Genomic DNA, 13,542 nt, shown 5'->3' on the forward strand with positions numbered 1-13,542 from the left:
GGCTCACTATAGTGCTTTAAGTGATATTAGCATGCAGAATATATAATGCACCCATGGGCCAGTAGTGACAGCATCTGTCTACACCCTACTCTCTGTTGGTCTACTTTTTACACACACCTCATGACAAAAGATCACGAAGAGGGAAATGGTAGGCTGAGAACCTCATGTACTGAGTGATTACATAAGCAGCAGGAGCCAAAAGTATTAGCGTGCAGATCCTTTGTATCTTACTTCATCAGGGGCTTGGGCCTGAACCTTGTCTCTAATTAGATCTGTCAACTCAAAGCCCAATATCTGTGGGAATGGCACAGAGAACTGCTGAGTAACTGGAATCAGTCGGGGGGATGGAAGAGATATGCTTCACAGGTTTCCATGGCAGGAGCAGTAAGGGAAAATATGATTTTATTTCTATAATACTGGGTGTGATCACCAGCAAAGAAGTTATCAGTGTTTAAAATGTGCACTTTGCCAGTGTTTACTATATCTCCACTGTCCATAACCATCAGTTAATTTAACACTAAATTTAGTTTTTGCAGCAGCTCTCCCAGTGCCATATTAGATGTATAACTAGGCAATAAACATCTGTCAACTCACAATAACTTTCCCTAAAAAACTCTTTCTAAAAGTGGGACATATGCCATGTCGATATTAGTTGCCAACAAGAGGAGGTCTTCAATCATGTCTTTTGTATTTTAAGATAAGACTTTATTGATCCCCGATGGGAAAGTCACATGTTAGAACAGCACAGAGAAAGAGTTTAGAAAACAGATATAGAACTATTTAAATTAAATAAATGAAAAATAAAATAAGAAATGAAGAAATTAGAGGTGAAATTAAAAAAGTTATATACAATGTATACATTACAATACCTATATATACCTAAGTGAATTATGCAAATATTTGTGCAAAAGAAGTTGAGTAGCGCAACTCCGGCAGCCATGATGTGTGAACTCTATAGATAGTTTGAGTATATCGGTATAGGTATGAATAATAAGTACAAAACACATAATAATATAATAATGTAGCGTAGGCATGGGTATACCCCCAAGTCTTTTTGATGTTCACAGGAGTCATTTTAAATTATAACATTACATGTGTGCAGACTTAATTCACCATCTTCTCCTTCATCACTCTGAACTGGGCCTGAAGTTATATAAATCCCTTTCAGTATTTTTTGAAAGATTTTCTCTGGCAACGTCATTAATATCAGGAAATCCTAGAGCATCATTGTTTCCATCTGTAATCTTTCTTGCTTTCACTCTATTTCCATGATAGTTTATGCTCACCGCAAGGAACCTGGACTTCTCTCAGCCTTGTCATCTTAATGTGCTGTCTTCATGGCAAGAGGAAGTTTTCCTCCATACTCCTCTCTAAGTTTTCTAGGCTCCTACTGTCGCAGCTGTCTATCTTTTTAATCCATCAGCAGAGACTTCGAGCCAGACCTCACGCTGTTCACCTGAATTCACAATGCCTCACGTGCAGTCACATCCATCAGCAACACTTCATTTGGACTGTGTAACCGTTTTCCTGACTCCATTATTAAATCTATAAACCACACCCTAATCTGACACTGTACTTGTGTCCAATTTCAGAAAATGGATCTTTTGCCCTCAAAAGCAGACATATTGGTAAATACCAGTGGTAAACAAGGGTCAGTTTTAGTTTACAGTATAAATTGTGCCATTTAACTTTGATGGAAAATTGGCGAAATTTGTTCCAGATGAATCATAAATACCCATATATTTTTCTGTAAGGACCCTGATCAACAACATACCCACGCTGTCAACAATAGCAAATGGTTGTCTTGCCTCCATTTTCTACATCTTGCTGTAGCTTTTTCATGGTGTAGTGTGTTATAGTATGTACTAACCAGCTGAGCTTGAATATCTGGTAAATATGACATAGTCCCCTGATATTTCTGGACTTTACGAGTTGATGAAGAACACCTGAATGCGCCATTAAACAATTTAGCAGCACACTGTGGATTGCAGGATACTCAGGGCTGCAAAGTAAACATAGGTTGTGCGTATTTCTTGGCTGCATTTGGTGGAATCTTTGAAATGGGAAAGGCCGTGCCAACTTGTTATGACATATTTACTCTAGAAATGCCAGCTTTGGAGGATCCAGTCCCTGAAACAGGACACAGCTTATTTCTAATAACCCCAACCCTAATACTAAGTCTACTCTTACTGTATTTGAGTGACCATTTGAGACACTTGACAGGAAGTTGAGTATAAACAGACTGTACAACTTTAACCGCTTACATCTTGCACATGGTGTACATCTTCTATCACATACTCACTACACACTAACTTAGAAAGCCCAAACTCCTGACACTAAGATGACTTGACTTCAGTCTTTCCCTGTAATCAAATAGTCTCAGTAAACCTTCCCCTTAAAGTTTTGCAGCACTGACTAGCCCTTTTCTTTTTCACAGTCATAAAACTGTGGAAAACACATATCTACCACTTCCATGAAATAATGAGCACTCAGCAATCCACGAATTACTCTCTGCTGAGCTGTATCAATGTTCTAGCTATCCCAAACTTTTCCCATTTTCAGTGCTGACTTTGTTACAGTGGGGCAATTGCATTGATTATTTTGTTGTCATTGTCGTTTTCAGACTATATCCAGTTTCATCACTCACATGCTGGCTCATTTCATGTGGCTCACCAAAAGTGTAGTTTGTAAAGCCATTAGGCATTTTCATTCCAAATTCACAAGTCACATCATTAGATTTAATGTGCCATTCTTCTTCTTTTTTCTTGTCCTTTTAATTTCCAGTCAGTGCTAAATCATCTTCAGTCTTCATGCTACTGCTTTGAAATTCCTGTAGATCTGCCATTTTCCAAAACCCAAAGCCACAAAAAAAAAAAGGGGGACTCTCTGACATAGATAGGACCAGAGGCCTTTTCCCACAGGGTTTGCAACTGTGTGTTGCTGGAAATTTAAAGAGCCACACAATAGCAGACAAATCCCACTTTTCAGTACTTCTAAGTCTGTTTGTATTGGTGTAACTGTGTTTGATAAATCATATAATCCAGCATTTTCCTACATTTTAGAAAGTGAGTTGTTTAGCCTTAGTACTTACTAATGGTCATTATCTACAAAGTATTTGACTTTTTGTATTTTATGGTGTGTATCATTTCTGTACCACAGGGCACTAAAACAGAATTTAGGCAGCAGAATGACAGGCGATTGGTGTTTTACATGGAGATGAATACAAATCCTCCTTCTTTGATGTACCTGTACTTCTCATCTGTCCAGTTTCATTCATTCACTGAGAAGTTTCTGCATTATACTTTCTACACTCGTGTATCTTGGTTTTCATGTTGTTAAAATTCTTGAGTAATGCATTTCACCATCAACATCATCAATTAAGTAATAATAATCACCATTATCAGTGTAGTCCCTGAATTCCAATGCAGTGTTGCACTTGGCAGCACAAATGGGAAGAAGGAAGAAATGTGTGTTCAGAGGAATCACTGGAATGTAGCACATGGACATTAACATAGGCATCACACAATATTGCCAGTAAAATTTCAACTGTATATGTTTGTTTTGTGTGCGAGGGTAACAGGTAATCATTGTCACTTGTTGTCCTTATGACAATCCAAACAATATAATGTATAAACAGCATAATAACACTGAGAGGCTTTCTCACTTGTGTCAACTCTAAAATAAAATGTTATTCCTGTCATCCTGAATCCTCAGTACATCAACAAGGTTTTTCCAAAGCTTAATGCAACCGATTCATGAATCCAGTCTATGGACTATAAAAAACACATGCTGACAGCACCTAGTGTAATTTTCTACGAACTTGTGTGCAGAGCTTTCTACGGTCTTATTGCCTCTCCTGAAAAAGCTTGTGGCTGAAATATTTTATGTGCCAGCAAACTCATCATCTCATTCATAATCAGTAGATCAGAGGGCATTGCCCTAATGATGTCACACTACTGAGTCCATTTACTTTTAAAGCATGGTTTATAAAATAACTATTTGAAAATTTTCTCTGTCCTCTTATATAGACAAACTGGGTATTTCTATTGTTGTGGGTTATAAAATTGACCACGAAATTGAAGAGAAACTATGTTTGCATGTTTTTTTCAAGCACTTCCCCTTACAAATTAATTTTAATAATGATATTTTCCTATAACCTGTAATGATTTTTATTATTATTATATATTTTATTATTTATTCAGATTTTGCCACTGAGTGGTTTGGGAGGTTATGAATGAGCTTTTTTTTTTTTTTTTTAAAAATAGCTGTTTACTTATCATCCACTATAGTTCAAACCAAACTGAAGTTTAAGTCTCCAGGAAAATGTTTAGTCTCATTTACTCCCCACATTTTAGCAAAATATGAAAATATCTCATAGCGACATGGATGCTTTCTCATCACATGCTTCACTGTGCAGCCACTGAGGTCTCCCCAACACCACTATGGACAGCTTTCTAATTCCACACCAAGTCATACAGTATCTGACAGCAAAAATCTTCTCAGGCTTGGTTAGAACCTGAGATCCCTGATTCAGAGCAGATCTGGGGGTTCATGCTTTGAAGAGCTCCAAGCAGCAGTCAGGACATGGAGGGTATTGATGAATGACTCACATCGCCACCTAGTAGTGGTGATGGGTAAGACTATTTACTGTTATACTGAACCGGGGACTGATAAGACAGGGTGCTGTAGTGCTGGCCATTCCGATTCTTACCAGAGATGATGATGGAGCTTTCAATTTCTGCAGCATTTTTTTTTTGTCGTAGTATTTTTTTTTAAGTAAATATATATACATTTTTTTTGCTCGACCATAAACCTGCTAATTCTTTGGATTTACTGAACTATGATTTTGGACAATTACCAGTGACCAGTGAGGTGTATTACTCACGTATTTTAGAGCCTAGTTTTGCTGTTTTGAAGGTTCACATTGTAGATTTCTGCACCTTAAGTTTACCTTTCTTTTAGATCCCACTTTTTGTCAAATGTTTCATATTATTTAGATGATTGGAAATTTTTGCTCTTCTCCTCTCACGCGTCTTCAGTTTTTAGAAAGAATGGGTGACTCAGTTTCAACCATTCTTGTTTATCCCTTCAAAAACATGTTTTGAGCCTCATCATACCCCACCCGTCATCTTGTCACCTGTGAGGACGCGAGGAAGACTGCCACTTAAAACCCTTCAGGTGACTGTTTCAGCCATTGCATGACTGCACAAACCTGACGCATCTGCAGAGGACAAGGCTGCGGCAATGGAAAGTATTTCAAATGAAAGTGACTTTTGGCAATTCAACGAATCCTGGCGAAACTCAAGTCACGTTAACGCGACCGGTTGGTTGAATCAGACGAACCCTCTGAAGCGGAATGAAGAGGTGGCGAAGGTGGAGGTGACTGTGCTCGCCCTGGTGCTGTTTCTGGCGCTGGCGGGGAACCTGTGCGTCTTGCTGGCCATCCGCACAACCAAGCACAGCCAGTCCCGTATGTATTACTTCATGAAGCACCTGAGCATCACCGATCTAGTTGTGGCAATATTTCAAGTTCTCCCTCAACTTATCTGGGACATTACATTCCGGTTCTATGGACCGGACATTTTGTGCAGGTTGGTGAAATACCTACAGGTCGTTGGGATGTTCGCCTCCACTTACATGTTAGTTTTGATGTCCGTAGACAGGTGTTTGGCAATTTGTCAGCCTCTTCGTTCTTTGCACAGGCGAAAAGACCGCTTCTATGTCATATTTTCCTGGGTCTTGAGCCTGCTCTTCAGTATCCCGCAGATGTTCATTTTTTCCTTGAGAGAGGTTGGCTCGACCGGATCAGGAGTGTATGACTGCTGGGGCGACTTCGTGAAGCCCTGGGGAGCCAAAGCTTATATCACATGGATCAGTCTCACCATATATATCATTCCAGTAGCAATACTGAGCATTTGCTATGGGCTGATAAGCTTCAAAATATGGCAAAACTTTAAACTGAAAACTAGGCGGGAGCAGTGTATAAGCCTGACGCCCAAAACCTCCAAAGGGAACACACTGACCCGTGTGAGCAGCGTAAAGCTCATCTCCAAGGCGAAGATAACCACAGTGAAAATGACTTTTGTGATCGTCGTGGCTTATATCGTCTGTTGGACCCCCTTTTTCTCTGTCCAGATGTGGTCTGCGTGGGATCCAGCAGCGCCCCGTGAGGGTAGGTTGAATTTTAAAGTTTAATGTTATATTGCGAGCGTGCCAATACTTCGCAAAAGCTGATGTAGGCTACCCATAATGTCATTATGCATGTGAGACATTCTGAAACACACCATCCATATTTTCCATCCTTCTGCACATTTTATTGCCCAGTGCAAATTAATGGAGCTTTTTAACTGCTTTTTACAACCTTGCTGTGCGCATCAGTGCTCTTAACGCAAGAGGATGCCAGCTCTTGGTTATCCCGTTGGAGCAAACTGAGACAATAAAAACACAATTTTGAGATGTGTTTGTTCTGGTTTACTCATTCAGGTGGGTCACGCACTGGAGTTTTATGGTTGACTAATGCAGAATCGGGTTCTGCTGTTTTAGGATCAGGGTAAATGACCCAGCCAGGGTGCGGTGCGGATGACAGAGACTTTACAGTAACTGAGCAGCAGCTCTGACCGATCACGGTCGAGGAGGTTTGACACAAGGCCAAAACGAAAACAAAAAGCCAAAACAAAAACAAATTACTCTGTCTGCTAAAAACACAAATGCTTGGAATTTCATAAACACCCATGTATGTGACATTTGAGTGTTTGTGACATTCGCAATTTTAATGGAAAACTATCCTACAATATACACCGTTTAAATATACAGTAGTCTGTCCCTGTTGCCTAACCACCAACATTTGAAACACATTATTAGAACATGCTATTATTTCCAGATTGACTGACAGGTCTTACAATAGACAACTAGTTAATCTTACCTATTGATCTAATGTTTTCTGATGCTGTTAATGGTTTGTTTACATCAGGAATGTAGAGCAGGAAAAAACAGACCTACAGTATGTTTAGTTTTTTCATATATGCTTAGTTTATATATAATAATGCACCATAATACACTCATACTCAATAATACAATACACAACAATTTGTGATAAGACCTTTAAAGTGCAAAAGCTGCATACAGAATTTTCTAAAATTCCTCTGACCCTCGTCACGCTGCAGAGACCGACTTACGGCTAATCATTAATCAAATTAGTGTGCCCACCACGTGCCAAACAGCTTGTATTTGCGCCTGTGGGGCACGTTGGAGTGTGCCCTTGACATTTAACCACAATAGGCCACTAAGCAGCCATCTACTGTATGTGGTCCCTATATTTATCGATCTGTTGGTGGCCACACCCATATAACAACAGAAGATGATGCCAATTTGATTTAACAAAGTATTTACACTGTGCCATTCCAAGTAAATGGAGCCATTTATGTAATAGCCTTGTGAAAAGTAAAGATGTGTTTAATTTGAAAGGGGCTGTCATTTGTCTATTTGATGTAGGGTAATTTGTTGTACTGGAAAAGTGGAGGGTAAATCTTATTAGAGCTGTTAATTTGAAGACTTTGCAGAATAATATACCTGCATCTCCTCATGAAAAGAAACAATTACCCCAAAGACAAAAAGTAAAAAAGAAACATTTTTTTTAAAAAACAGACTGTTAACAACACTGTTTATGCTTAAAATAAACAATAATGTCAGGAGGTTTCTTGATGAGTAGAGAGTAAACAGACAGTTTTTCAACCCTTGATTCTTTTCTTTAGCTTCTGTGGGATTGTGTACAAGGTTCCAGCTGACTGGTTGTGTGTCGCTGTTATCCTCCTCAAGCTGCATTTTTCACACCAGCTATTTACACTTTGGAGCTTTTCTGTTGCACAATACACTTAGCTGTCATCCAATTCTTCAACACTGAGGAGGCATATTGCTCGATGCACTGATGAAATGACAGTAATTGGCTCTGATGCTACATCTTACAACAATATTCAAAGTTACAGGAGCCAGAAAAGAGCAGCAAAAGTGCTCCAGCCCTTGAATGGAATTAATTTTCTGTTGCTGGATCAGTGCAGGGAGGAGGCTGATGTCTTATGGCTTTCCTCCACGTGAGCAGCACTCAGAATTGCCAGAATTGGCAGTGACACGTGCCAGTGTTTGTGTACAAAAGATATGCTGGAGTGTCACCTGTGTGTGTGCAGATAAAGTGTCCATTAGTCATACTCAGCAAAGTGAGCCCAGATCACACAGCTTAGAACAGAAAGCCCTTACTAAGGAAGAACCTCTACATTGGAAAGGTCACTTCAAACTTTTATGATATAAATAAACCATAAACAGTTTCAGAAAACATTAGGCTAATAAGTGAGCTTTTGTAGTTTTTTTGTAGTAACTATAGTTAATGTAGTCAATTTTAAAGCGATACCAGATTGTAATAATAATTTTAGTTGTGGGGCAACTAAGTTACAGACTGTACCTTTAAAACTGTTTCCATTGTAATGAAAGATTATTCACCAGCGAGGAGCATATACAGTAAAACTGATTATTAATGTGTAATCATTGTTTATGAGGTAAATGTTTAGATAGCAGCAGATCTCAAACACATATTATGATATTACATAGGTCATTCCATATAATCACTTTTATTATTTTACCATGTCATATATCCATAAATATAAACAGACACAACATTATTAGAAGACTAGTCATGAAAATTGATTATTTTCACTGGTGGTCATTTTTCCATGGTGCAGAAAAAAGTCTACTGTTGCAGCATGTTTGTGAGTGATTGAAACCATCATGGAAAATGATTACCATTCTTCTGAGATTCATCTAATAAAGACATCTTTTTGTTCCATTTTCACCATCAATCAAACTGACGCTTCGACATAAATGGAGGTTTACTATACTTAAAGGTTGCTGTCTGTCTTTATATTGCCACTCTTAGCATAAACAGTATGTACAAGCAGCAGTTTCTTTGCCTGAGTCTATATGCAGACTTTCTGCCCTGGCCCATTACTAAAGTAATCATACCTTCTGCAATGAATGATTCAGAAACCCTTTGAGACAATCAACAACCAGATGCATAATGTCTCCAAGTTCATAGTTTTTCATTTTAGGAAATATGCTTATTCACTCTTGTCGAGAGTTAGATGAGAAGCTAGCCTGGCTCTGTTCAAAGATATTTCTGGCTTTGTGCGGAATATTTCTTGGCTGGGACAGGCTGGCTGGTTTCCGCCAGTCATCTGGCCAAGAAACAGTCCAGCACATAGCCCCCTGTAAAACCGCAAATTCTCGTTTTTACCCTATAATTTTTGTAGAGACAAACAAACAAAATATGACGTGTTAATTAGCGAGCTTTAGAGGTTCTGGTAGGTGGCTTTTGTTACCTTTGAACAGAGCCAGGCTAGCTGTTTCCTCCTGTTTACAGTCTTCATCCTAAGGTAAGCTAACAATTGCTAGCTGTAGCATCATATTTACTATACAGATGTGAAAGAGGCACCGATCTTCTTATCTAACTCTCATCAAGAACATGAATAAGAGTATTGAACTATTCCTTTAGCCAAAATTGGACCAGTGGTGTAGCACACACAGCCTTTTGGCGTATGAAATTTTGACCCTTAGATACAATGTCCTCATCAAGCCAATCAGTGTAATTGTTTAGATGATGAACAAAGAGCCAAATTGCATCATCCCTCGAAGTTCCACCCAAACTATTGCAATATTAGATTTATTACATTTTGGGACTTGGATTTACTGTGAAGGAGCCAGGACCTTTCACAGATACAAGTTTACCATTTTTAGCACCCCATTATGGCTTATCAGTTCAATTTTTGGAAATGTCAGAAGATGGTAAAATGCCCCATTCCTCTAAGCTTTGTCAGAGTGACATCAGTGGCGTCTGTGATTTCACATTTAACAGCCAGACAGATTTCATTATGTAGAGGACAAAAACACCTGAAGGTTAAACCCTGACTCACACACTCACACAAGCTCCCAAAAAAAATCTGTGAACACAAACATCTCCCCCCTGCTGAGCCTGGTGCCCTTGGACGCTGACTCACACTCCGTGTTCTATTGATTTGCAGTAAGTGCTTGATGGACACAAAGCCCAGTGTTCAATCTCCAAGTGTTAACCTTTTTTTTTAAATAAAGGTCAGTTCCTTTATAGTGTCTTTACAAGCAGTGAGAAAAGCAAGGCAGTGTCATTTGTACAGAAAAACCTTTCAAAGCAATTTTGCTTATAAATATCATTTAATGTTAAAATCTAAATTAGATTACTGCTAATGCTTGTTTACCTTCAGGGAGCAAGAATCAGCATTAAGAGTTTTCGTTAATGAATTGCTGAAGAGTCTTCAGGGCTTGCCCAGTATCAGCTCTGACAGTCTGACAGATGTACCGAGGAGGGGATATTTATTCTGCCTTTTCATGTGCTGTGTGATTTATCCTTCAGACACCGTGAGCTAATTCAGTAAAGACTTTTTCGTGATAGTTTCCCCTATTATTCAAATTAGATCCAGGCTCTGCTCTCATCCACCCTGATAAGAATGCTTGATAACCACCAGTTGGTCTTTTGCATTGTCTCCAATTAAGTGTATTCCTCTATCCATGTCAGCAGCATTTTATTAGAGCAAGTTGATGCATGGCTTGCAAGATTTGTTGTACAATTGTGTCAGACCAGCTGGTAAATTAACACATTTTTTGCTTGCCTTTTTGTAGAATGTTACATAAATTAGCATTTTCTTGCTCAGGTTAAAATATAGCTTCAGTGTTTGCCATTTTCAATTGTATATCTGAAAGATTACAATGCAGCACTTACTCTAAAAGTGATTATAAAACCTATGTCACGGTAGAAGGGTAATTGAATGATCTACACTCAGTTAAACTCATGTTTTAGTCATAAATCAAACCCTTTATGGCTGATGATCACTTCTTATTAATCATGCATGTGACTTTCGTGCCCTTCCAGAGATCATTTACGCTGAACAATTTTTGTTAAAGCTCAGGGACTATCATTAGAGACAAGATGAGAATAGCAGGAGCGCAGACAGGCTGAGAGAAAGATTAGAAATCAGTAAGAAGAGGTTAAATACAGGATACGAGCCAATTACAAAATCCGAAACTCATTTGCCAAATGTCAGTTGGTGGATGGTGTAGTTGGCTTGGTGTAAATGTCATCCAACGTACCACTGCAGGTTACTTGTTGTGATGTATCACCACAATGTTGCGTGAGGAACATTTCCTCCCGTTCCTTGAAAGTGTTTTTGTAGGAATTTGCTTTGTTTGAGAAAATCAGTACTTTCTTGCTTGTTTGAACAGGTCACCTTTTAAATTATTTTCTGTTTATTTCTCACTCTTGAACTGCAAGTATTATGAAACTCTCTCCTTCCTCCACGATCTCTGATTTCAAGGACTAAGAATCCCTCCAGCTATAATCATACAGTTATAACTGAATGAACTGATTGAAACTTGTAATTGAACTGATTCTGCATTGACAGAAAATGGCAAACAGGTAAAAGGAAACAAGACTAGGCTATATGAGTCTACAGCCATGCTATCTGCTCTGTGAGGCTGTACTAACTGCTAGCTAGCATGCTGTGCTAACGTCAGCATGATAACGTGCTCGCAATGATAATGCTAACACGCTGATGTTTAGCAGGTAATGTTAAACCATCTTAGTGTGTTGGTGTGCTAACATTTGCTAGTAAGCTCTAATCACAAAGGAAAAAGGGAAAATTATTAGTTTTGCAGGTTTAGGTTTAGGTCATTATTAGTTTTGGTCATATACCAAAGTACTGGGCAATTTAAACATTTGACCTGATATTTTTGCTAGATTAAAAGTAGGGAATTACCAAAGTTGTTACAATTCATCCTAAAGGTGAGCATGAATTTCTGTACCAAATTTCAAGGCAATCCATTCAATAGAGACATTTCCAAACCATAAATGTTGACCTTATGGTGTCATGGTTTTGGGTTTGTGTTCTATTTTTTCCTGTTTTATTTTGAAATAGTCTCCTTCCCTCAAGTGTCTTTTAGTTTTGCTTCCTATCTTTGATTGCTTTGATTGTTTTCACCTGTGTCTCATTGTCTCCCTAACCTAAGTCTATATTCTTCCTTTGTTCTGTGTCAGTATCATCATTGTACACTGTGTCTAGTGTATTATTGTACTGTTTACCTGCTCTTCTGGTTTTTGGATTTAGGATTTGGGATTTTGCCTGCTCCCTCTTGGATTCATTTGCCTGTTCGGACTGCTCTCCTTGTTTTTTTTTTTTTTTAATCTCTGGCTGCCCGAATACCCCAGTAAGCTTGTCAACATTATTAAACCGTTTAGCTGCACCTGCCCTGCCTACGTGTCTGCATTTTGGGTCCTATTCCTGCTTTCCTGCTCGACACACCATAACACGTGGTGGTGCTAGATGGAAAGTCATGTGATGGTCAATTATTAAGATTTACCCTCTAGGGAACATGGCTATCTGTACCAAAATTCATGGCAATTCATCTAATAATTTGAGACATTGCAGTCTGGACCAAAGTGGGGAACCGACTGATTGACCAACATCGCTACTAGCATGGCTAAAAAGCACTAATTGAGACAAAGTTGTAAAACAATGTGTGTGCACAAACTTGTAAATTATGTATATTCTTTTTGTCACTGCACATGACAAGGCTGGCAATAGATAAACTTTCAGCCAGCCACTAACACCTTATTTGAATCAAAACTTTCACAGAGAAAACAAGCTGCTGGTTCACTTTTGTAGTCACAGCACGCTAACTTTCCTCTCTTCTCTCATCTCCTGCAGCTATGCCCTTCATCATCTCCATGCTGCTGGCCAGCCTCAACAGCTGCTGTAACCCCTGGATCTACATGTGCTTTGCCGGGCATCTGTTCCAGGATCTTAGGCAGAACTTTCTGTGCTGTTCCACTCGATACCTCAAGTCATCCCAGTGCCGCTGTGAGCGTGACTTTGATTCCAGTCACAAGAGCAACTCCTCAACCTTTGTCATTAAGAGCACTAGCAGTCAAAGGAGCATCACACAGACTTCCACCACATAAGCACCCTCCCCTCCCTTTCAAGCTGCCCACCCTGCCTTTCACCTGAAGTGGTTGCCCATAAAATATCCAGCAGTTCAATTCCTTCTGATACCTCTCGCCCTGAGGCTTGCTATTCAAGCCCAGAAGGGGGAAAGTAATTATTTTATTTACAGTGTAAAGTAGAAATGGAATTGTGAAATAGCAAAATGTACAGAATATTAAGGGTGCAATATTTTGTTCATAAAACTTAAGAGATAATCACAGACCAAGCTGAGCATTCACTTGAATCTTTGTTTGTTTTGACATTTTTCCTTGTTTTATATGTACAGTATATATTTGCAGTGCAGAGAAAAGAAAGGAAAAGAGAATATTTGAATTGTTTTTTAAACAACCTTGGCAACCACACTATTGATTCAGTTGTCACCAGCAAAGCTTATGGATCCTGTTTGTCTGTATGATGAAATTGCTCACCTGCTATAAATATTGTACAATGTTGTTCACTGTTACATTTGCAATAGACTGTCTATGGATTA

At 38.9% G+C, this 13,542-nt stretch overlaps 1 protein-coding gene across 2 annotated transcripts; it reads left to right on the plus strand.

The window, feature by feature from the left end:
- Positions 1-4,544: 4,544 nt before the first annotated feature.
- On the plus strand, positions 4,545-13,542 carry oxtra (oxytocin receptor a). Of its 2 annotated transcripts, none has more exons than XM_044173082.1 (2): positions 4,545-6,172; positions 12,777-13,542. In XM_044173082.1, exons 1-2 carry the CDS (start codon positions 5,245-5,247, stop codon positions 13,028-13,030), a joined length of 1,182 nt encoding a protein of 393 aa, XP_044029017.1. In that variant the 5' UTR covers positions 4,545-5,244; the 3' UTR covers positions 13,031-13,542. The 2 variants fall into 2 exon arrangements, 1 of the variants encoding a protein (XP_044029017.1); XR_006375400.1 differs by lacking the exon at positions 4,545-6,172 and adding an exon at positions 12,075-12,276 and having other exon boundaries at positions 12,777-12,916.

Source organism: Siniperca chuatsi, linkage group LG2 (assembly GCF_020085105.1).
Source record: "Siniperca chuatsi isolate FFG_IHB_CAS linkage group LG2, ASM2008510v1, whole genome shotgun sequence".
In the NCBI taxonomy this organism is placed as follows: Eukaryota; Metazoa; Chordata; class Actinopteri; order Centrarchiformes; family Sinipercidae; genus Siniperca; species Siniperca chuatsi.